Source organism: Patiria miniata, unplaced genomic scaffold (assembly GCF_015706575.1).
Source record: "Patiria miniata isolate m_02_andy unplaced genomic scaffold, ASM1570657v1 HiC_scaffold_30, whole genome shotgun sequence".
Taxonomy (NCBI): Eukaryota; Metazoa; Echinodermata; class Asteroidea; order Valvatida; family Asterinidae; genus Patiria; species Patiria miniata.
In genome coordinates, this window is record NW_024037070.1 from 3,878,971 (window position 1) to 3,895,485 (window position 16,515).

General features: G+C 41.7%; 1 protein-coding gene across 1 annotated transcript; it reads left to right on the forward strand.

The window, feature by feature from the left end:
- The first annotated feature begins 385 nt into the window (after positions 1-385).
- Positions 386-14,761, forward strand: LOC119739369 (NFX1-type zinc finger-containing protein 1-like). The gene is made up of 4 exons (XM_038214286.1): positions 386-649; positions 7,722-7,941; positions 8,033-13,380; positions 13,649-14,761. The coding sequence occupies exons 2-3, from the start codon at positions 7,730-7,732 to the stop codon at positions 13,362-13,364; spliced, it is 5,544 nt and encodes a 1,847-aa protein (XP_038070214.1). The 5' UTR covers positions 386-649; positions 7,722-7,729; the 3' UTR covers positions 13,365-13,380; positions 13,649-14,761.
- The last annotated feature ends 1,754 nt before the right edge of the window (positions 14,762-16,515 follow it).

The following is a 16,515-nucleotide window of genomic DNA, read 5'->3' on the forward strand; positions in this document are numbered from 1 at the left end:
TATGCGTAGTCCTATGCTACACGGCCTTAAAAAGGAAGGTTTTGCAATGACGAGCTGTCCCCTGAACATTGTTCAGCTATTGCAAACAAAACTGTGTGAATTTCACATACGTGGAATTTCCCGCAGCACGCAATAACATGAAAGTACGCAATAACAGCTCATGTCGAGTGGAGCATTAGGTCACGGCCATGAACCTGCAACGCAAACATGTCCAACCTCGTTTTAAATTAAACAGTTCACTGCATGACACCGAAGTTGATGCCACTGAGTACGAGGTTTACAGACGCAACCATTGCACCATCAGGGAAATCCCCTGACCCGTCTGGTACCTGGTCTCATGTTGGTACTAGACGAGTAGCAATGCAAGTTACGCACATACGTAATGGGATTGTCCCCCTTGTATGGCGCAATAAAAAATAACCCCGGTGCAAAGGTTCAGTGCATGTATTAAGTGTCAGTACGCACGCACAGTCAGACTTACACAGCGACCATGGGCGGTTGTGTCAGCAACGAAATGAGTCAAATTCCTGAGAAATATTCTCGTCGGTGAGATTTTGTGCTGTTTTCCGAGAGGAGGTTTCGTTCAATTGGATATTTCAAACGGTTTACCTAGCAAAGTGGGCAGCCGAGGACCGTGCGTCACATAAAGGTAGGTTAAGGTTGTAAAATTGGTGGTGCGAAAAAGAAAAATTGGAAGAACGCTGCTCACTAATCTAGCCAGACTGCATTAGCCTGAAACATTTTTTTTGAAAGCCTCTCTATAAATAGATGCTATTATACGCTGTGTCGTGATAGAAGAGCTGGGTTTGGTCCACATAGTTGGGGCTGCGACGGTGCAGGTGCAGGTGCCGGTTTCATATTGGGGCATGCAATGATGCAGTAAGGGACCGATGGCGATCGATTGACGACTAATCAGTGTCTGATTCAGTAGTTTATTACAACATGAGCAAGGGCGTTGGTCGGACGATTCCAATTTCCATATGCTGGCATAGCTGCTGTTTTGAGACAGGACAATCTAAAGTCTATTCTATTTGTATAATAATTGTGATCCTATAATACTAGTTTTTCAAGTGCTTTGGGGAGACGAATTTCGACAGCAGTATCGAACACTCCATTTGTGTTTTGTTTTTATCAATTTTGAGAGTCTTATGTTAAATAGCCACTGATGTAGTTAATATTCAAGTGAAAAAGTATAATGCGGTCCTGCGTATTTGTTTTACCAAATAGAAGAGCAGCAAAAATGGCATTTGAACGAGAGGAATTATATGGTAGGCCTATAGAATAAGACTTGTGTTTAGATGACCAGTATAGTGGCTTGGCCGCATCCGGGGTGTGTCACGTGTCCGGATAAGCGCGTGGGACTATATATAGGATATATATAGGATTCTAATATTGTTGATCTCTTCGTAAAAAAAAAGTTCATCTAAAAGCCTTTAGAATTATTTTGTTTTTCGCTATTTTATCCTCAAGACTTTGATAACCTTCCCATCTTTTGTACTTTTTTTCATGGATTCCTATTTAGGCTAAATTAATGGTAAATTTGTGAAAATTATTTTACTAACGGGCAATTCCACGGATTTACAAACCTCAATTCCAACAGAAAAATTCCTAATGCCACAAATGAAACATGTACCATATCATTTTGGAGCCTTTAATTTTTATTAAAATATTGTTTATTTCTAACAATGTTTAACAATTCAGCTAACGGAAAAAAAAATTATTAAGAAGTACACGAAACTCAGTTTGAGTACGTCCGACACCATGGTGTTTCGAGCCGATTTCTAATACAGTAAAAAAATAAACCAGAATGGTTGGATGAATAATTTCTTTTTAAAATATATTGTAAGGTTTATCAGAATTAAAATCCACTTAATGATGATAAACTTTTATTATGCATCCTGTTGAGTTGTCCAAAATGTATGGCCGACACTATTTAACTGCCCTAACGCAGTTTGTCTTGATAGTACGGATTGGATGATGAGTCACTTTAAGGTCAAATTATTGAAAAACTGTTATGAATGAATGAGCGTTCATGTTAAGATGCTCAGTAAGTTAAATGCATGGGAGTATTTCAAGGAATTTCTCACTCCGGCGTTGAACGTGACCTTGTTGACATCAAGGGGAATCGGGGGGGGGGGCAACGGGGGCCATGCCCCCCCCCCCCCCAAGAAAAAACCGAACCCATTTTTTTTTTTTTTTTTTAAGTGACGTCGCAATAAAGGCAGGCGCTGCGAACACCACCATCTTTTCTTCCAAAAAAATGTTACATTTGTCAGAAATTGCCTCAGATCGCACCATAGAGCATCTAGAATTCAACAATTTCTCGGGGCCCTTCACCGGTCCCGAACGCCTTGCCGTAATTTATTTTTTAACCATTTTTTTTTGGGGGGGCCAATTGTTTTTTGGCCCCCCTCCCCCAAAAAAGAAGTTGTGTTCTGGATCTGCCCTTTGTTTGATATGCGGAAATAGTTCAGAAAATTGAATTCTGGGTTCAGAATTCCGTAGTCACAAATTATTGACAAACATTCTGCAGTCTAAATAGCCCCGGGTCAGTATTGAACCAGGATCCAGATCATATTTCACCAAATATTTTTCAGGATCAAAATGACACCTTTGTGGGTCAAAATCACACTCAGGCCAATGTTTTTTGGGTCAAGTTGAACCGAAAGATGATCCAAAGAAGTGCTAGGTATGAGAAATGTGATCCGAATTTCGGGTCAAATTGTACCCAGGACTTTCTACTGATCGTGCAGTCTTTATTCGTGAACTCCATTTTCTGGTCCAATGTTAATGGTCAATTTTTTTAATAGTTCTTTTTTTTTAAAGAACACTTTATGGCGAGGTAGAATTCGGGCTTGTATATAATCACAAACTTTTCATCTGCACTCGTTAGCCTGTCTTAATAACATAATTATACAGTTTGATCGGCTTCTCTATAATGTTTCATGTTGGTAGAAATTCCCGACTCCAAATTGAATCCCTACGACTCGTACTGGATTTGATAACATTACATCTAAATTAATGGTTTTTATTATGCCCCGCGACCCGAAGCCGAAGGGGCATACTGTTTCCGCCTTGTCCTTCCGTGGGTGGGTCGGTGGATGTGTGTGTGTGTGTGGCAGTCCGGATAAATCTTGTCAGCGTGATAACTTGAGAAATACTTAACATATGAACTTCAAATTTGGTTTGTGTATTGTTCTTGGTAATCCTAAGAAGCCTATTGCATTTGGGGCCGAAAGGTCAAGGGTCAAGGTCACAGTGGCTAAAACAACAGAAACTTTGTTAGCGCAATAACTTAAGAAATACTTAACAAATAAACTTCAAATTTGGTTTGGGTATTGTCCTTTGCAATCCTAAGAAGCCTTTTGCATTTGGGGCCGAAAGGTCAAGGGTCAAGGTCACAGTGGCTAAAACAAAAGACATTTTGTCAGCGCAATAACTTAAGAAATACTTAACATATGAACTTCAAATTTGGTTTGGGTATTGTCCTTGGCAATTCTAAGAAGCCTATTGCATTTGGGGCCGAAAGGTCAAGGGTCAAGGTCACAGTGGCTAAAACAAAAGAAATTTTGTCAGCGCGATAACTTGAGAAATACTTTACATATGAACTTCAAATTTGGTTTGTGGATTGTCCTTGGCAATTCTAAGAAGCCTATTGCATTTGGGGCCGAAAGGTCAAGGGTCAAGGTCACAGTGGCTAAAACAAAAGAAATTTTGTCAGCGCGATAACTTGAGAAATACTTTACATGTGAACTTCAAATTTGGTTTGTGGATCGTCCTTGGCAATCCTAAGAAGCCTATTGCATATGGAGCCGCAAGGTCAAGGTCACAGTGGCTAAAACAAAAGAAATTTTGTCAGTGCGATAACTTGAGAAATACTTTACATGTGAACTTCAAATTTGGTTTGTGGATTGTTCTTGGTAATCCGAAGAAGCCTATCCCATTGGGGGTCGCAAGTTCAAGGGTCAAGGTCACAGTGGCTAAAACAATAGAAATCTTGCATTTATTCTGAGATCATCATCATAGGGATTAATTCATATAAACCTACAGAAAACACTAATGCTGTCAATGAACGTTCCATGTGACCAAGGTACATGTAAGTTGATGTTAAAAGAGTGGTGTTATATGTCATGGGAACAGTCACGGTTGCGGGGCATTTGTGTTTGTAAACACACCTGACTTGTTTTGTTTAACTATTGTAGAGTACACCATTTGCAGCTACCCAAAAAATTACTGACAACATTATTGTTGAAAAGCTTTTTACATGTTTTAAAGGTAGTAATAGCACTTAACTATCAATTTGAAGAAAACAATAAAAGAAGGTCGTTTCCAAAGATGCGTCTAAAGATGCATTTTTGGAAATTTCTGTTTAGGAGTTTGTTTTCAATTTGGCGAAGCCATGAACGGGTGCCATGAAGTGTTGACACGAGGCACACGCGCGAGCGGCGGTTGCTATAATTCGTCGGGTACTCGGGTTCAGTGCGTGACATGACTGCAATCGGCTGAATGAGAATGACATCCCATACGCTGATTTCGGGCGAAATTTAAAACATGACTCGGCAACTTTTGAATTGAAATCGAGATTCTAGAACATTGTTTTCTCGGAATATACAGCATTAACTGAGCTAAAACTTCATCAGGTTAGTTGTTAATTACCCTTCTTTAGATTTTGAGCACGTTTGTTGCTACAAACGAAAAAAAATGCACAAATGACAAATGATGTGTCTACCTTTAAACACAGCTGATATGAATTTCTGCCGTAACGTAAAGGAAGCACATCGAGCCTCCCCCCCCCCCCAAAAAAATGACCTGAGTTAACCTGATGTTAAAAATTAATTCCTATCCATTTTCAGAGTTGATCACCGTGAGTGTTCACAATTATTACTGTACCCTTCAAACGAGCTCCGCTCAACCCACGCCCTTGTCCAAAGTTCAAGTATTTGTGCAGGTGTTTTCCAAACCTTCGCTCTTATTAGAACTCGGCTTCAGGTTGTTTTAAAGGCCTGGCATGGGGAATTCTTTTTTAATTGTGTACATTTTGTAATTCAGAAATATCAAATCCTGTAATACGAGACTTAAAGGGAATATAATACATCATTTGCTTTTGCTGTAATTTTCAGAAATGGATGGAATTGGGGGGTCGGAAATATATAGCAAATATAGTTACACTGACTTTTTTGAGGTTTTGGGTTCGAAAATGCTATAAAAACCAAGAAAAACAATCATTTTCCTGTAGTCTGGTTCCCTGACTCCATATAAGAAGAAACAGACCAGTTTACATACATTGGGGAATTGTAAGGTCAGGGAACCAGTCTAGCTGGCTTGTACCCGTTCATAGGTGTGTAATCGATTGCAAACAAGTGCGATGGTCAATTGGGGCCAGTATTAGAAAAAAAGCCAGTTTTTTCCAACGCTGGTCGGCCGGCCAGCGTTGGAAATTGATACAAAAATACCACTTTTCTTAAAAATGACAGTATACCAGGTGCCATGATTTTACAGGATGCTTTACACTGTCATTCACTAACAGTCCAGCAAGGTATTTCAAAATGATTTGGTAGTTTTATTTTTTGATGTTTGCAAATGTTGTATTTTCCCTTTAAGGTTAGAGAACTTCCACTAGTTTATAATTGGAGGCTTTCGAATGATATTGCAGGCGCAGCAAGAGTTGACGCTAGTCCTGCAGACGAAGCCGGAGTTTTATAAATTCCCAAATGTCTTTGTCGTGTACTACACTGTTCATGTAATGCACAGTGATTTAAGTCTAGCTTTCTATTCCCTTCTTCATGTTTTAAAGGTCGTATGTTTTAAAGGTCGTAGTTAGCTCTGCGTTATTTTTTCAACGCATGAAACTACGCACTTTATGATGACTGGGTCAATGTCTTTCAATAATTGACCTATCGCGGTAGAAGCGCGTTAAAAATCGCGTCAACGCAGCTTGTGAAATATTGTCCAATTACATGATACCATAGATATAGAATATTCTATATCTATGCATGCTACACAAATGGACGCGAAACGCGTAAAATCTGAGACAAACAAAAATTAGTGTACAAAAACTTCATAGGGTTGTTTAAGGGGCGTGGCCAACTCGCAAACGACGCTAGGTCAATGGACCGATCCAGTAAGACCCTCCCACTGCGCACGTGGGCAAATTAACACGTGTTCCTCCCCAATGCCACACTGCATTTTCTTGCCGCGCGCATCATACGCGCGTACACGCATGTCGTACTTTTGTGCACGCATGTCGGACTTTTGTGCACGCACGTCGGACATAAATCGCGGCTGTGATCGGTCACAACACCATGGGGCGGTGCTTACTGGATCGGTCCATTATGCAGGATTGCTGACATTCCTTCGTGATTACAGGAGGTCTGTAATTCAAACAATTGAATTTGTGTGCATACATTTTTAACTTGTACAGAGTGAGTAAAAAAAAAAGGGCAACCCAAATGGCAGGAACACTAGTACCTTTTTGAATGAAGTTTTACCTGTAGCACTTTCAAAATCTGGGATATGAAAGCCCAGTTGTTAAGCTTTCTTTTAGTACAAGAATCATTCAGATCACTCATGCACTTTTCAAGTTACGAAATTTTGAACACAAACACCGTTTTAAAGTACTGTCCACGGATCACAAAAAAAGGTAAGTGTTCTTTCAGCAAAACGAATCAATTCACATGCATCCCCTATGACTTTTTTCCTACTCAATCTGGGTGACCAAAAACCGAACCCTCAAAGCGCCCTCTTTTCACAGCTTTAAAAAAAACATACCAATATCAATACATATTTAGATAATTAAGTTCATAAGCTTTTCAACAATTCAAACATTTTCAAAAAGTCCAATTGGTTAAATATTTTTTGAGTCATGGCAAATTCCAAATTAGTGCAGATATTTCAATCTGTCCACGGTCTCATGCAATTATCATTTGTTAGGAATGTAATGGATTTGGGATGAGGATAGTTTTACTTTCTTTAATGTGTCAATCTTTCTTTCTTTATTTGGTTCTTTTTAATTTATTTTTCATCTTTTTCCAACAATGTTCATTTATCCTTTTAGAACTAATAGCAGTCCTGACAAAGTCTGCCTGGTAACTTCTTAGATGTTTAACGTGCTGCTCTGTCTCTGGCCTCTACTTGGCAGCCTTCTTAAATGCAAATATCATTCGTGGTAGACGAAATGAAAAAGCAGCGATTGTAATTGGCCATAATCAATAAATATTTACCCAATTGGAAAGAGTTGTTCGTTGTTGAAAAGCTAATGGACTGTACTCTAAATATATAGATATTTGAAAACCTTTTTTTTTTTTAAGCTGAAAAAAAAAGAGAGCACTGATAGTTTGGTTATTTTGGGGACACCCTATATATTGGAAATTGCGAGGAAGGAAAAAACTATTCGTGGATACTATGATTTGTATAAATGCAGTCGGCGAAAACTTCTATTAACAAATTACTATCGTCATTCCTAATTATGCATTTTCTGATTCCTTATCGTCTTCTCCATCATCACCATACAATCTCTCTTATTTCCCTTTATTTACTTTACTTGTTTAATCACAGCTGTGATTAGTCCATGCATAAAAGGCTTTATGAATCGGTCTGTTTGTATCACATTTGTACGTGTGAGGTCAGATTACAAACCAAAAACCCATATTGAACTCGTCTTTAGAATACCATGCACAACAACACTTTGCTTAATTGCAAAAATTGCATTCTTTTGACTGCAGATTCTGCAATGGATGCAAATCCATTTCGAGTGAGAGGGCATGGTGCCAACAGGGCAGGAGCAGCGGATGGGAGACGTCGGCAGGAAAACGACCACCCAAGGGATCAAGGAAATCCAGGAAGATTTGGCAATCAGCGTGGCCAGGGGCGTGGTGGTGGATATGGCCGGGGGCGTGGTCAAGGACGAGGACAAGGGCGTGGTCAAGGACGTGGTCACTTCAGGTCAGTGTGTTATCGAGAAACATTAGATTTTGACTTTCATACTGTTCAACAGTCAGACTAACTTTTTTCTGAACTTTATTTTGTTTCATAGAAATGTTGGTCCAAATCACCAAGATCGCAGAGACCAAGAAGGTTTTCAAGATGGTCAAGGAGCAAGGCCCAGCACCCAGAGGGAACGCCCCATCAGGCAGCCTGGGTACAAAATGTTACAGTCTTTGCTGGATGAGGAGAAGTGCCCTGCTGAGGTAGTCCAAGAACTTACCTCCTTTGGGAAAGGTTTGGAGAGTCTGCTGCGTGAGCGTGAGATCAGGCGCGACATGATGGTGCTTCTCATTCAAGTCATGGACAGGGTCTGTGACTGCGAAGACTCCCCTCAGTCTGTGGTCCGGGTCTTGAATGCGATCGTCGACACAGACTTCCTCAGCAGGAATCTTAGTCAGCACATCAACAGCATGATGACCGAGTTTGACGACAGGTATTTGAGGAAGGTCCCTGATCTGATTGGCTCAATCTTGAAGCTGATGCAGACGCTCATCCAGAAAGTCCAGCACACCATGAAGGATGTCCACGTTGTCCTCACGCTCATTGACGTTGTTGCTAGGACTTTAGAGACAAAGGGTTACCCACTGGAGAGTGAAACCAAGGTTCTATTGAGCCAGCTGCTTCTTTGCTGTCAGCAGAGAGAAAAAGAAAAGGCGCACAGAAGCCAGCGACAGAGAACGGACCAGGAAGCACCACCACCAAACGACTTCAGAGAAATTCCCATATTCCCGGATGTTGCTGAAATCACCACGAATGCTGACAATTACCTTAGACCCAATGTGGTGCATGGGAGGTATCGAGACCTCAACCATTACCTCGATGTCCACTTCCGCCTTCTGAGACAAGATTTCTTGGAACCATTGAAACTTGGCATCGCAGAGTATCACGTGTCCCTTGCACAAACCAACATGAAGCGCAAATTGAACGATATTCGCATCTACCATGGTGTTGGGGTGCATTTTCCCATCTGCACCAATGAAGGGATCACACACCGCGTGAGCTTCGACATCTCCAAGCTCAGGAAGGTTAGATGGCAAGCAACAAAGCGACTCACTTTTGGATCCCTGGTTTGTTTGTCCAAGGACAACTTCCAGTCAGTTATATTTGCAACTGTTGCGAACCGAAAGCCAGAGGAGCTGGAGGAAGGATTAGTGGATTTGCGGTTTCAGGATATGGCACGCGTCTCAGAAATAGACTCCTCGGATTGTTTTATAATGGCAGAGTCGTCCGCTTACTTCGAGGCCTACCGTCATGTTTTGCAAGGCCTGCAGGAAGTCAGAGACAATAGTCTACCCCTACAGCGTTACATCATCGAGGTCTCAAGTGATGTGAAGCCCCCTCAGTATCTTCGCCGTAATAGGTTTTCTACCTATGACCTGTCTTCGCTGACGTGCACAGAGGAAGAAAGTGACAAGGATGATGAGGGTAAAGTTCTACGTGGCCTTAGGAGGCTCAGCACAAAGGCCAGCGCAGTACAAGTCTTGACTCCATCTAGTTGGCCCCGAGCTGAAACTTTGCATCTAGACGAGTCGCAGCTTAAAGCCGTTCATGCTGCACTGACGCAAGAATTAGCCGTCATACAGGGACCACCAGGTACAGGCAAAACCTACATAGGTCTGAAGATTGTGCAAGCTCTCCTTCACAATAGAGAAGTGTGGAATGAAGATGACGAACCAAACCCCATCTTGGTGGTTTGTTACACCAACCACGCCCTAGATCAATTCCTCGAGGGGATCATGAATTTCAATCAGAACATTGTTCGTGTCGGTGGCAGGAGCAACAGCGAGGATATGAAGGACAAAAACCTTAACTTTCTGAAGAGAGAACAGCGGCGTAAACGGGATGTTCAGCGCGCAGTTCATATCCGAACTAGCAACATCTTGAGAGAAATGTACTCCCTGCGTCAATGCATGGAGGTCTCCCAGAGGAAAGTCGAAAAAAGCATGAAGGGCATCATCAATGAGGACTTTCTGCAGCCATTCATGACAAAAGAACACTATGCAACCCTCACGGTAATCTTTCGTGATACAGGCTATAACAGGCCGACATCTTACATACTTGAATGGTTGGGACTTTCAGGAACCTTTCGTGTAGCAACGGGCCAGGAAGTTGGTATCGCTGCATTCATGGGACAAGATGACGAGCCAGAAGAAGATGATCAGGAGGAAGATGAAGAGATTGCTGTTGCTGAGGAGGCAGATGCGATAGCCGAGCAGCGTATTCTTGATGACAAGGAGGATGACATGTTTCTCTTTGATGAAGATCCTCAAGAAAACCACCTTGTCTTGGATATCGACAGTTTGGGTGCAGCACAGCCTGAACAAGAGGGATGGCAGATGCAATCACATCAAAAGAAGCGAATGAGAAAAATGCTCTTGCACAACCTTAGAAAATCTGAGAAAATGACAGAAAGAGACGCTGGGAGAGTGAAGAACGTTTGGGCAATTGGAGACATCAACAGTCGTTGGAAGCTGTACCGTTACTGGGTCAGCGAGTATAGCAAGAATGAACGGAGACGAATGGAGATCGTGCAAGAAAAGTACGAGGCCCTATCACAGGAACTGAAGGAGGTTCGTGTTGAGGAGGATCTTTCCATACTGCGTCGTGCTAGCGTGATCGGTATGACAACAACAGGTGCTGCGAAGCATCGCAATGTACTGCAACGTGTGGGTCCTAAAATTGTGGTTGTTGAGGAGGCAGCAGAGGTTATGGAATCTCACATCATTACCACATTGAGTGCCGAGTGTCAGCATCTTATCCTCATTGGCGATCACCAACAACTGAGACCAAATCCCACTGTCTATCGCCTAGCTAAAGAGTACAATCTTGAAATTTCTCTCTTTGAACGGATGATAAACAATGGTGTACCGTGTCAGTCCCTGGTCCAGCAACATCGCATGCGTCCAGAGATTTCAACAATCATGAGGAACCACTTCTATCAAGACTTGAAGGACCACGAGAGTGTCCAGTCTTATCCGAAGATAGCCGGAATCAGTTCAGATATATTCTTCCTCGATCATGATATTATGGAGGAAGAGGTTGATGATTCACGTAGCAAGTCCAATATGCACGAGGCAGAGGTCCTGGTGGCACTGTGCAAGTATCTGATACAGCAAGGTCAGTATCAGCCGAAACAGATCACAATCCTCACAACTTACGTCGGTCAGCTCTTCATTTTTAAACGACGCATGCCCAAGTCTGTTTTCAACGGTGTTCGCATTTGCGCTGTGGACAATTTCCAAGGGGAGGAAAATGACATCATCATGTTGTCACTGGTCCGTAGTAATCAAGAAGGCAACATTGGGTTCTTGAAGGTGTCAAATCGAATGTGTGTGGCGCTGTCCAGGGCACGACATGGCTTCTTTTGCATTGGGAATTTCCAAGGTTTGGCGCAAGGAAATACACTGTGGAGGAACATTGTACAAGAGATGAGCGGGAGAGGTTTGTTGGGGCGATATTTGAGTTTGGTTTGCCATAATCATCCCAAAACTATCACAAGGGTCAGCACTGGGCAAGATTTCCTCCGGGTACCCGAAGGCGGGTGCAGCTTAGCCTGCGAGTTCAGACTCGATTGTGGCCACAGCTGCGGCATGCTTTGTCATCCAACTGACTCTGAGCATAAAGAGTACAAGTGTCTGAAGAAGTGTGAGAAGGTCCTCCGTTGCGGGCACAGGTGTAAACTGCTCTGCTTTCAAAAATGCGACAGGTGCAAAGAAAAAGTTGACAAGACTCTGCCATGCGGGCATCAAAAGAAAATCCCATGCTACCAGAATCCAGACTCAGCCACATGTTTGGAGCAGTGCATGAAAAAGCTCCCCTGTGGTCACAGGTGTCGTCGAAAATGTGGGGAGGAGCCCTGTACTGAAATCTGTCTGGAAACAGCCTTTCGCAGTGACTGGCCTTGTGGACACGCTGTGCAGGTCAAGTGCAGTGACGGCCCAGAGAAATGTCCAAAGAAGTGTGGAGTTGAGTTGGAATGTTCTCATCAGTGTCAAGGTTCCTGTGGGGCCTGTAAGAGAGGCCGGCTGCATATACAGTGCCAGCAGAAGTGCAACCGCACCTTAGTTTGTAGTCATCAGTGTACTGCGTTGTGTACGCGTGAGTGTCCTCCTTGCGCTGAGAAGTGTAAGAACCGTTGTGTCCACAGCAAGTGTCCAAATCGCTGTGGGGATCCATGTGCCCTCTGTCAGGAGCCTTGTGCATGGCGATGCCCTCATTACCAGTGCAGCAGAAAATGCAGCGAACCTTGTGACAGACCACCGTGTAACAGACCTTGTCCGAGTAGGCTTGGGTGTGGTCATCCATGTATTGGCTTGTGTGGAGAGCCTTGCCCCGACAAATGTCGTGTATGTCATAAAGATGAAGTGACAGAGATACTGTTTGGGACTGAAGATGAGCCAGATGCCCGGTTTGTCCAACTTGAAGACTGTGGTCACGTGTTTGAAGTAGGAGGTCTTGATCAGTGGATGAAAATTGAAAATAAGGAGCAGAGGTCAATTCAGTTGAAGGCGTGTCCAAGATGCAAGACACCAATCAGACGGAATCTTCGCTACGGTAATATAATCAATGAGACTTTGGCAGACATTGAGCGGGTGAAGATGCGTATATTTGGTACCAAGGAGGAAATTGATGCAAAAAAGATCCAAGTCCGAGGCATGATTTCGGTCGCGACGGATGTCGACTTGGACGCTTTCGCAGATCGAATTAGCCGTCCAATGGGTCTAGCTGAATTAACAACCATCGAAAATCGGTTGAAACTCCTTAAAGGCATGGACAAAGTCAAGAAGAAGGCCAAAGAGGCTGCGCGTGATATTCGCCAATTCATCACAGAGATAGAGGTGCATACGAAGAACCTCTTGGAATTAGAGACGTGGTTGCTGAAACTTCGCATGTACCTCAGCACGCAAGAACTTGACGACTGCAGCCGTGAGATACAGCGCCTCTCCATGTGCTTTAGTTTCTTCCTCATCAAGGCAAGAATGCAGGCCTCAGCCAGTAACAAAGCGAGCGTAGAGATCGTTGAAGACTTGCTTCTCAGCGGTAAACCTCTTGAGGAGAGCAGCATGAAAAGTGTCGAGGAGACACTGCAGAAACTCAGAGATCAGTGCACCGGGCTTGGTATATCGGATGACGAGCGAGTCATGATCGTTGATGCCATGGGTCTGGCTAAAGGTCATTATTTTAAGTGTCCTAATGGACATATTTACGCCATTGGAGACTGCGGTGGGGCAACTGTGGAGAGTAAGTGTCCTGAGTGCAAGGCAGAGATCGGAGGGGCAAATCACTGTCTCTTAGGTACGAATGCATTTGCAGGGGAAATGGATGGAGCTCAGTTCCCAGCATGGTCCGATCAGACCAACTTGGCAAACTACCGATTGTGATGAGCCTATAGTCCAGGTAAGTTATTTTTGTCATTCATATTTTCAAAGCAAATTAACTTAATTGAGAAAATGACGTTAACTTGTAAATGTTCCATTGAAAACAAGAAGGCGTATCCTTTTTTATTCTTGATTTAAATAAAGAATTAAGGACACCCTGGGACATTGTTCTAAATTTCTATCCTCAAGTTATGTTTCTATTTTGTTTGCCCAAATAACAATTTGATCAGCTGGCATAAATAAACAGTTCAAGCTCTTTACATAGCCGGTTTTTTGGTTCTTGCCAGGTTGCATAGCAGGATGAGTATAGTGTGGAATCAGAGGAGCAGACGACGGTCAGACAGGTTTCTCAGCTCTTCAATATTACTATTTACCTTTGAAGCAATTCCTTGTGTAACTGTCATAATGTGTTCAAGATTCGTAGAATATTAACGGTAAATTAAATTTGATGGATTAGAGTTTTGACAGGTTATTATTAAAATTTAATTTAAGGTCTACCGTTCACCTATTTACTGCATGTTTAGATTATTCCGAAAGCTTTTGAGTATCTGTTAGGTAGCCCTTTTGAAGTGTGTATGTTTATGGTTGACAAGTTAACTTTAATATGTCAATTAATTCTTTGAATATGAAGCAAGTTATTGGGTGCAGACCAGTAAATAGGCCTGAAATTTCCTACACCGGCCCAATTGCGATTTGTATGCCATCAAATTCTCAGGTATTAGAGCACTTTGATCTATGAGGGCCGTGAACTTGCGGATTTGTCAAAAAAGAAGGCCGTGGAAGCCGTGCAGAGAACTGCGAGCTCGTATATATGAAATGTGGATGAAATTAGGCCCTAAAATGGCGCTATTTTGCAATGAAACCTAGGCATCTGTTTTCAAAATGGCGATGGGCTTCAAGCATGCTTTTAGGGGTGATGATCATTGGATGGAATTTTCTCCTAAAAATCATTAGATAACCCATAAAAATTGAACGGAAAATGAAAGATGATGAAAAAAAGCTTTAATTTGATGTGTGTCTCAAAGAGTTGTAACTATTTTGAATAATTTGGGGAAGTTCGCGTAATTATCTCTGAGGTCCATGGAAATATATTTACTGGTCTGCTCCCTTATCTGCTTTCATGATTGTATGAGATAATTATGTCTCGCATAACAACAAAAGGAATAAAAATGTCTGGTAAAATTCGTGTAGCATTAACTTTAACTATTTACAAAGGAACTGCATTTGAACTGAGAGCCGGTAATTTTAGGTGCTTTGGGCAATTTAGTTTTATATTTTCCTATTAACTTTTACTCCTTGAAGGATATATGACATAAAAATTGTACTATTGTAAACTTTTATAAACTCGTTCAGAAGTAGAGTTTTTAACGATTGCACACAAGCCTAAATTTAATCACCACTAAAAAAAAATACAATACGATCATGCAAAAGACAGTGATAAATGGGAAAAAAAGTCTTACAACATTTGGTTTGATCTTGAATTTAAAAGTTTATTCTGCGATTTTTGTAAATAGTGCCGACAATGATAATATTTGAAACTGAGTGAGTGCTTAGTGAATGAGGTTCTTAGATATATTGGAATTGTAACGGTTTACATCTGAGCAGCTCGACATTTTAAGACATGACAATACTGTTAAGGATATAGATTGGTCAAAACTATCAAGGGTGTGGTTATATACTTCCCTTTATTTATAATTTACTGGGAATGTTTCATTACAACTCAAGGTTCCTAAAACCGAGATATATATCTAGCAATGTTAATGTGCGGACCAAGGTTCGCTGAAAGGCAAGAGTTAAATGTTAAATACTGCACACCGAGAAACGCGGCCATATTTGCGTATACGTAGCGCTCATGGGCGTCGCGAGGGGGGGGGGGGCAAGGGGGGGGGGCACTTGCCCCCCCCCCCCCCTGGAAAAGCAAAAAAAAAAAAAAAAGGAAGAAAAAAAGGAAAAAAAAAAAGAAAAAGAGGCGCGAAGACAAAGTGGTGTAAATTTAATGAGTTGGGGGGGGCAAAATGTCTCTGCCCCCCTCTAAAACTGATAAATCGAGAATGTGTTGAGAAATACAAGCATTTTTTTGGCAAAAAAATGTTTTGCCCCCCTCTAGAAAAAATCCTGGCGACGCCCATGGTAGCGCTTGTATCAAATTTTCTCCAAGAGTATTTGGTGTACAAACATCCAACTTAATCGTAATTTAACTAGTGTTTTCGCCTCTTTTGGGGGTGATCCAGGGTCAACTCCTGTCTTGAAAACCATGGGGTTTGATTTGCAGTCCGTGAGTGCGGGGCTTCCTCAATGTGAATCTTTTGTTCCCCAACACATAAGAACCAACATTTCCCTTTGTAGGATTTAAAGACTATTATGTATTTTATGAAATTAACCAAATGAAAAATGTGTTTTAACAATTAAATAAAACGAAAACTATATATCAATATGTATTTCCCTTTAATGATGAGGACCGTTCAATTAGATTTGTAAAATTAGAACTTCACCCTTGCAGTTGCCCCTAATAATTATGAGCCATCTATACGCTGTAAAAAAGTTGGGCAAAATGGGTTGATAATTCGACCAGTGCTGGTCGAATTATCAACTGCCTACACTCTTGGGAAATTATATTCTTTTATTCGTTTACATACCAGAATATGTTCATAGCCTAGCTAGTCTCTAACGATTTAAGTACCCAAATGTAAAAGTGGGGGGTGGGGGTGGATTTTGAAACAATAGCAATTAGCTTTAAGATTAGGAGTGTTAAATGCATTCTGTCTGAGTGAAAGTTAATCAAGACTTATTGTGTAAATTGAAATTTGTTCAGACTTTGTATGTTTCTAAAAATGCCATTCCCTTCTTAAAGGGAAGATACAACATTTGCAAACATCACAAAACGAAATGATCAAATTATCACGAAATACCATTACCACTAAACTCATGGCTCCTGGTGTGCTGACATTTTCAAGAAAAAATGACATTATTCGCTGGTCGGCCTGGTCGGTCGACCAGAGTTGGAGAAAACTGACTGTTTTCAAAAACTGCTCCAAACTTTTCATAATTAGTTATTCCGCATTTTTTGCAATTGATTACACACCTGTGAAGGGGTACAAGTCTGCTAGACTGATTCTTTGACCTAATACAATTCCCCAAAGTCTATAAATTGCTT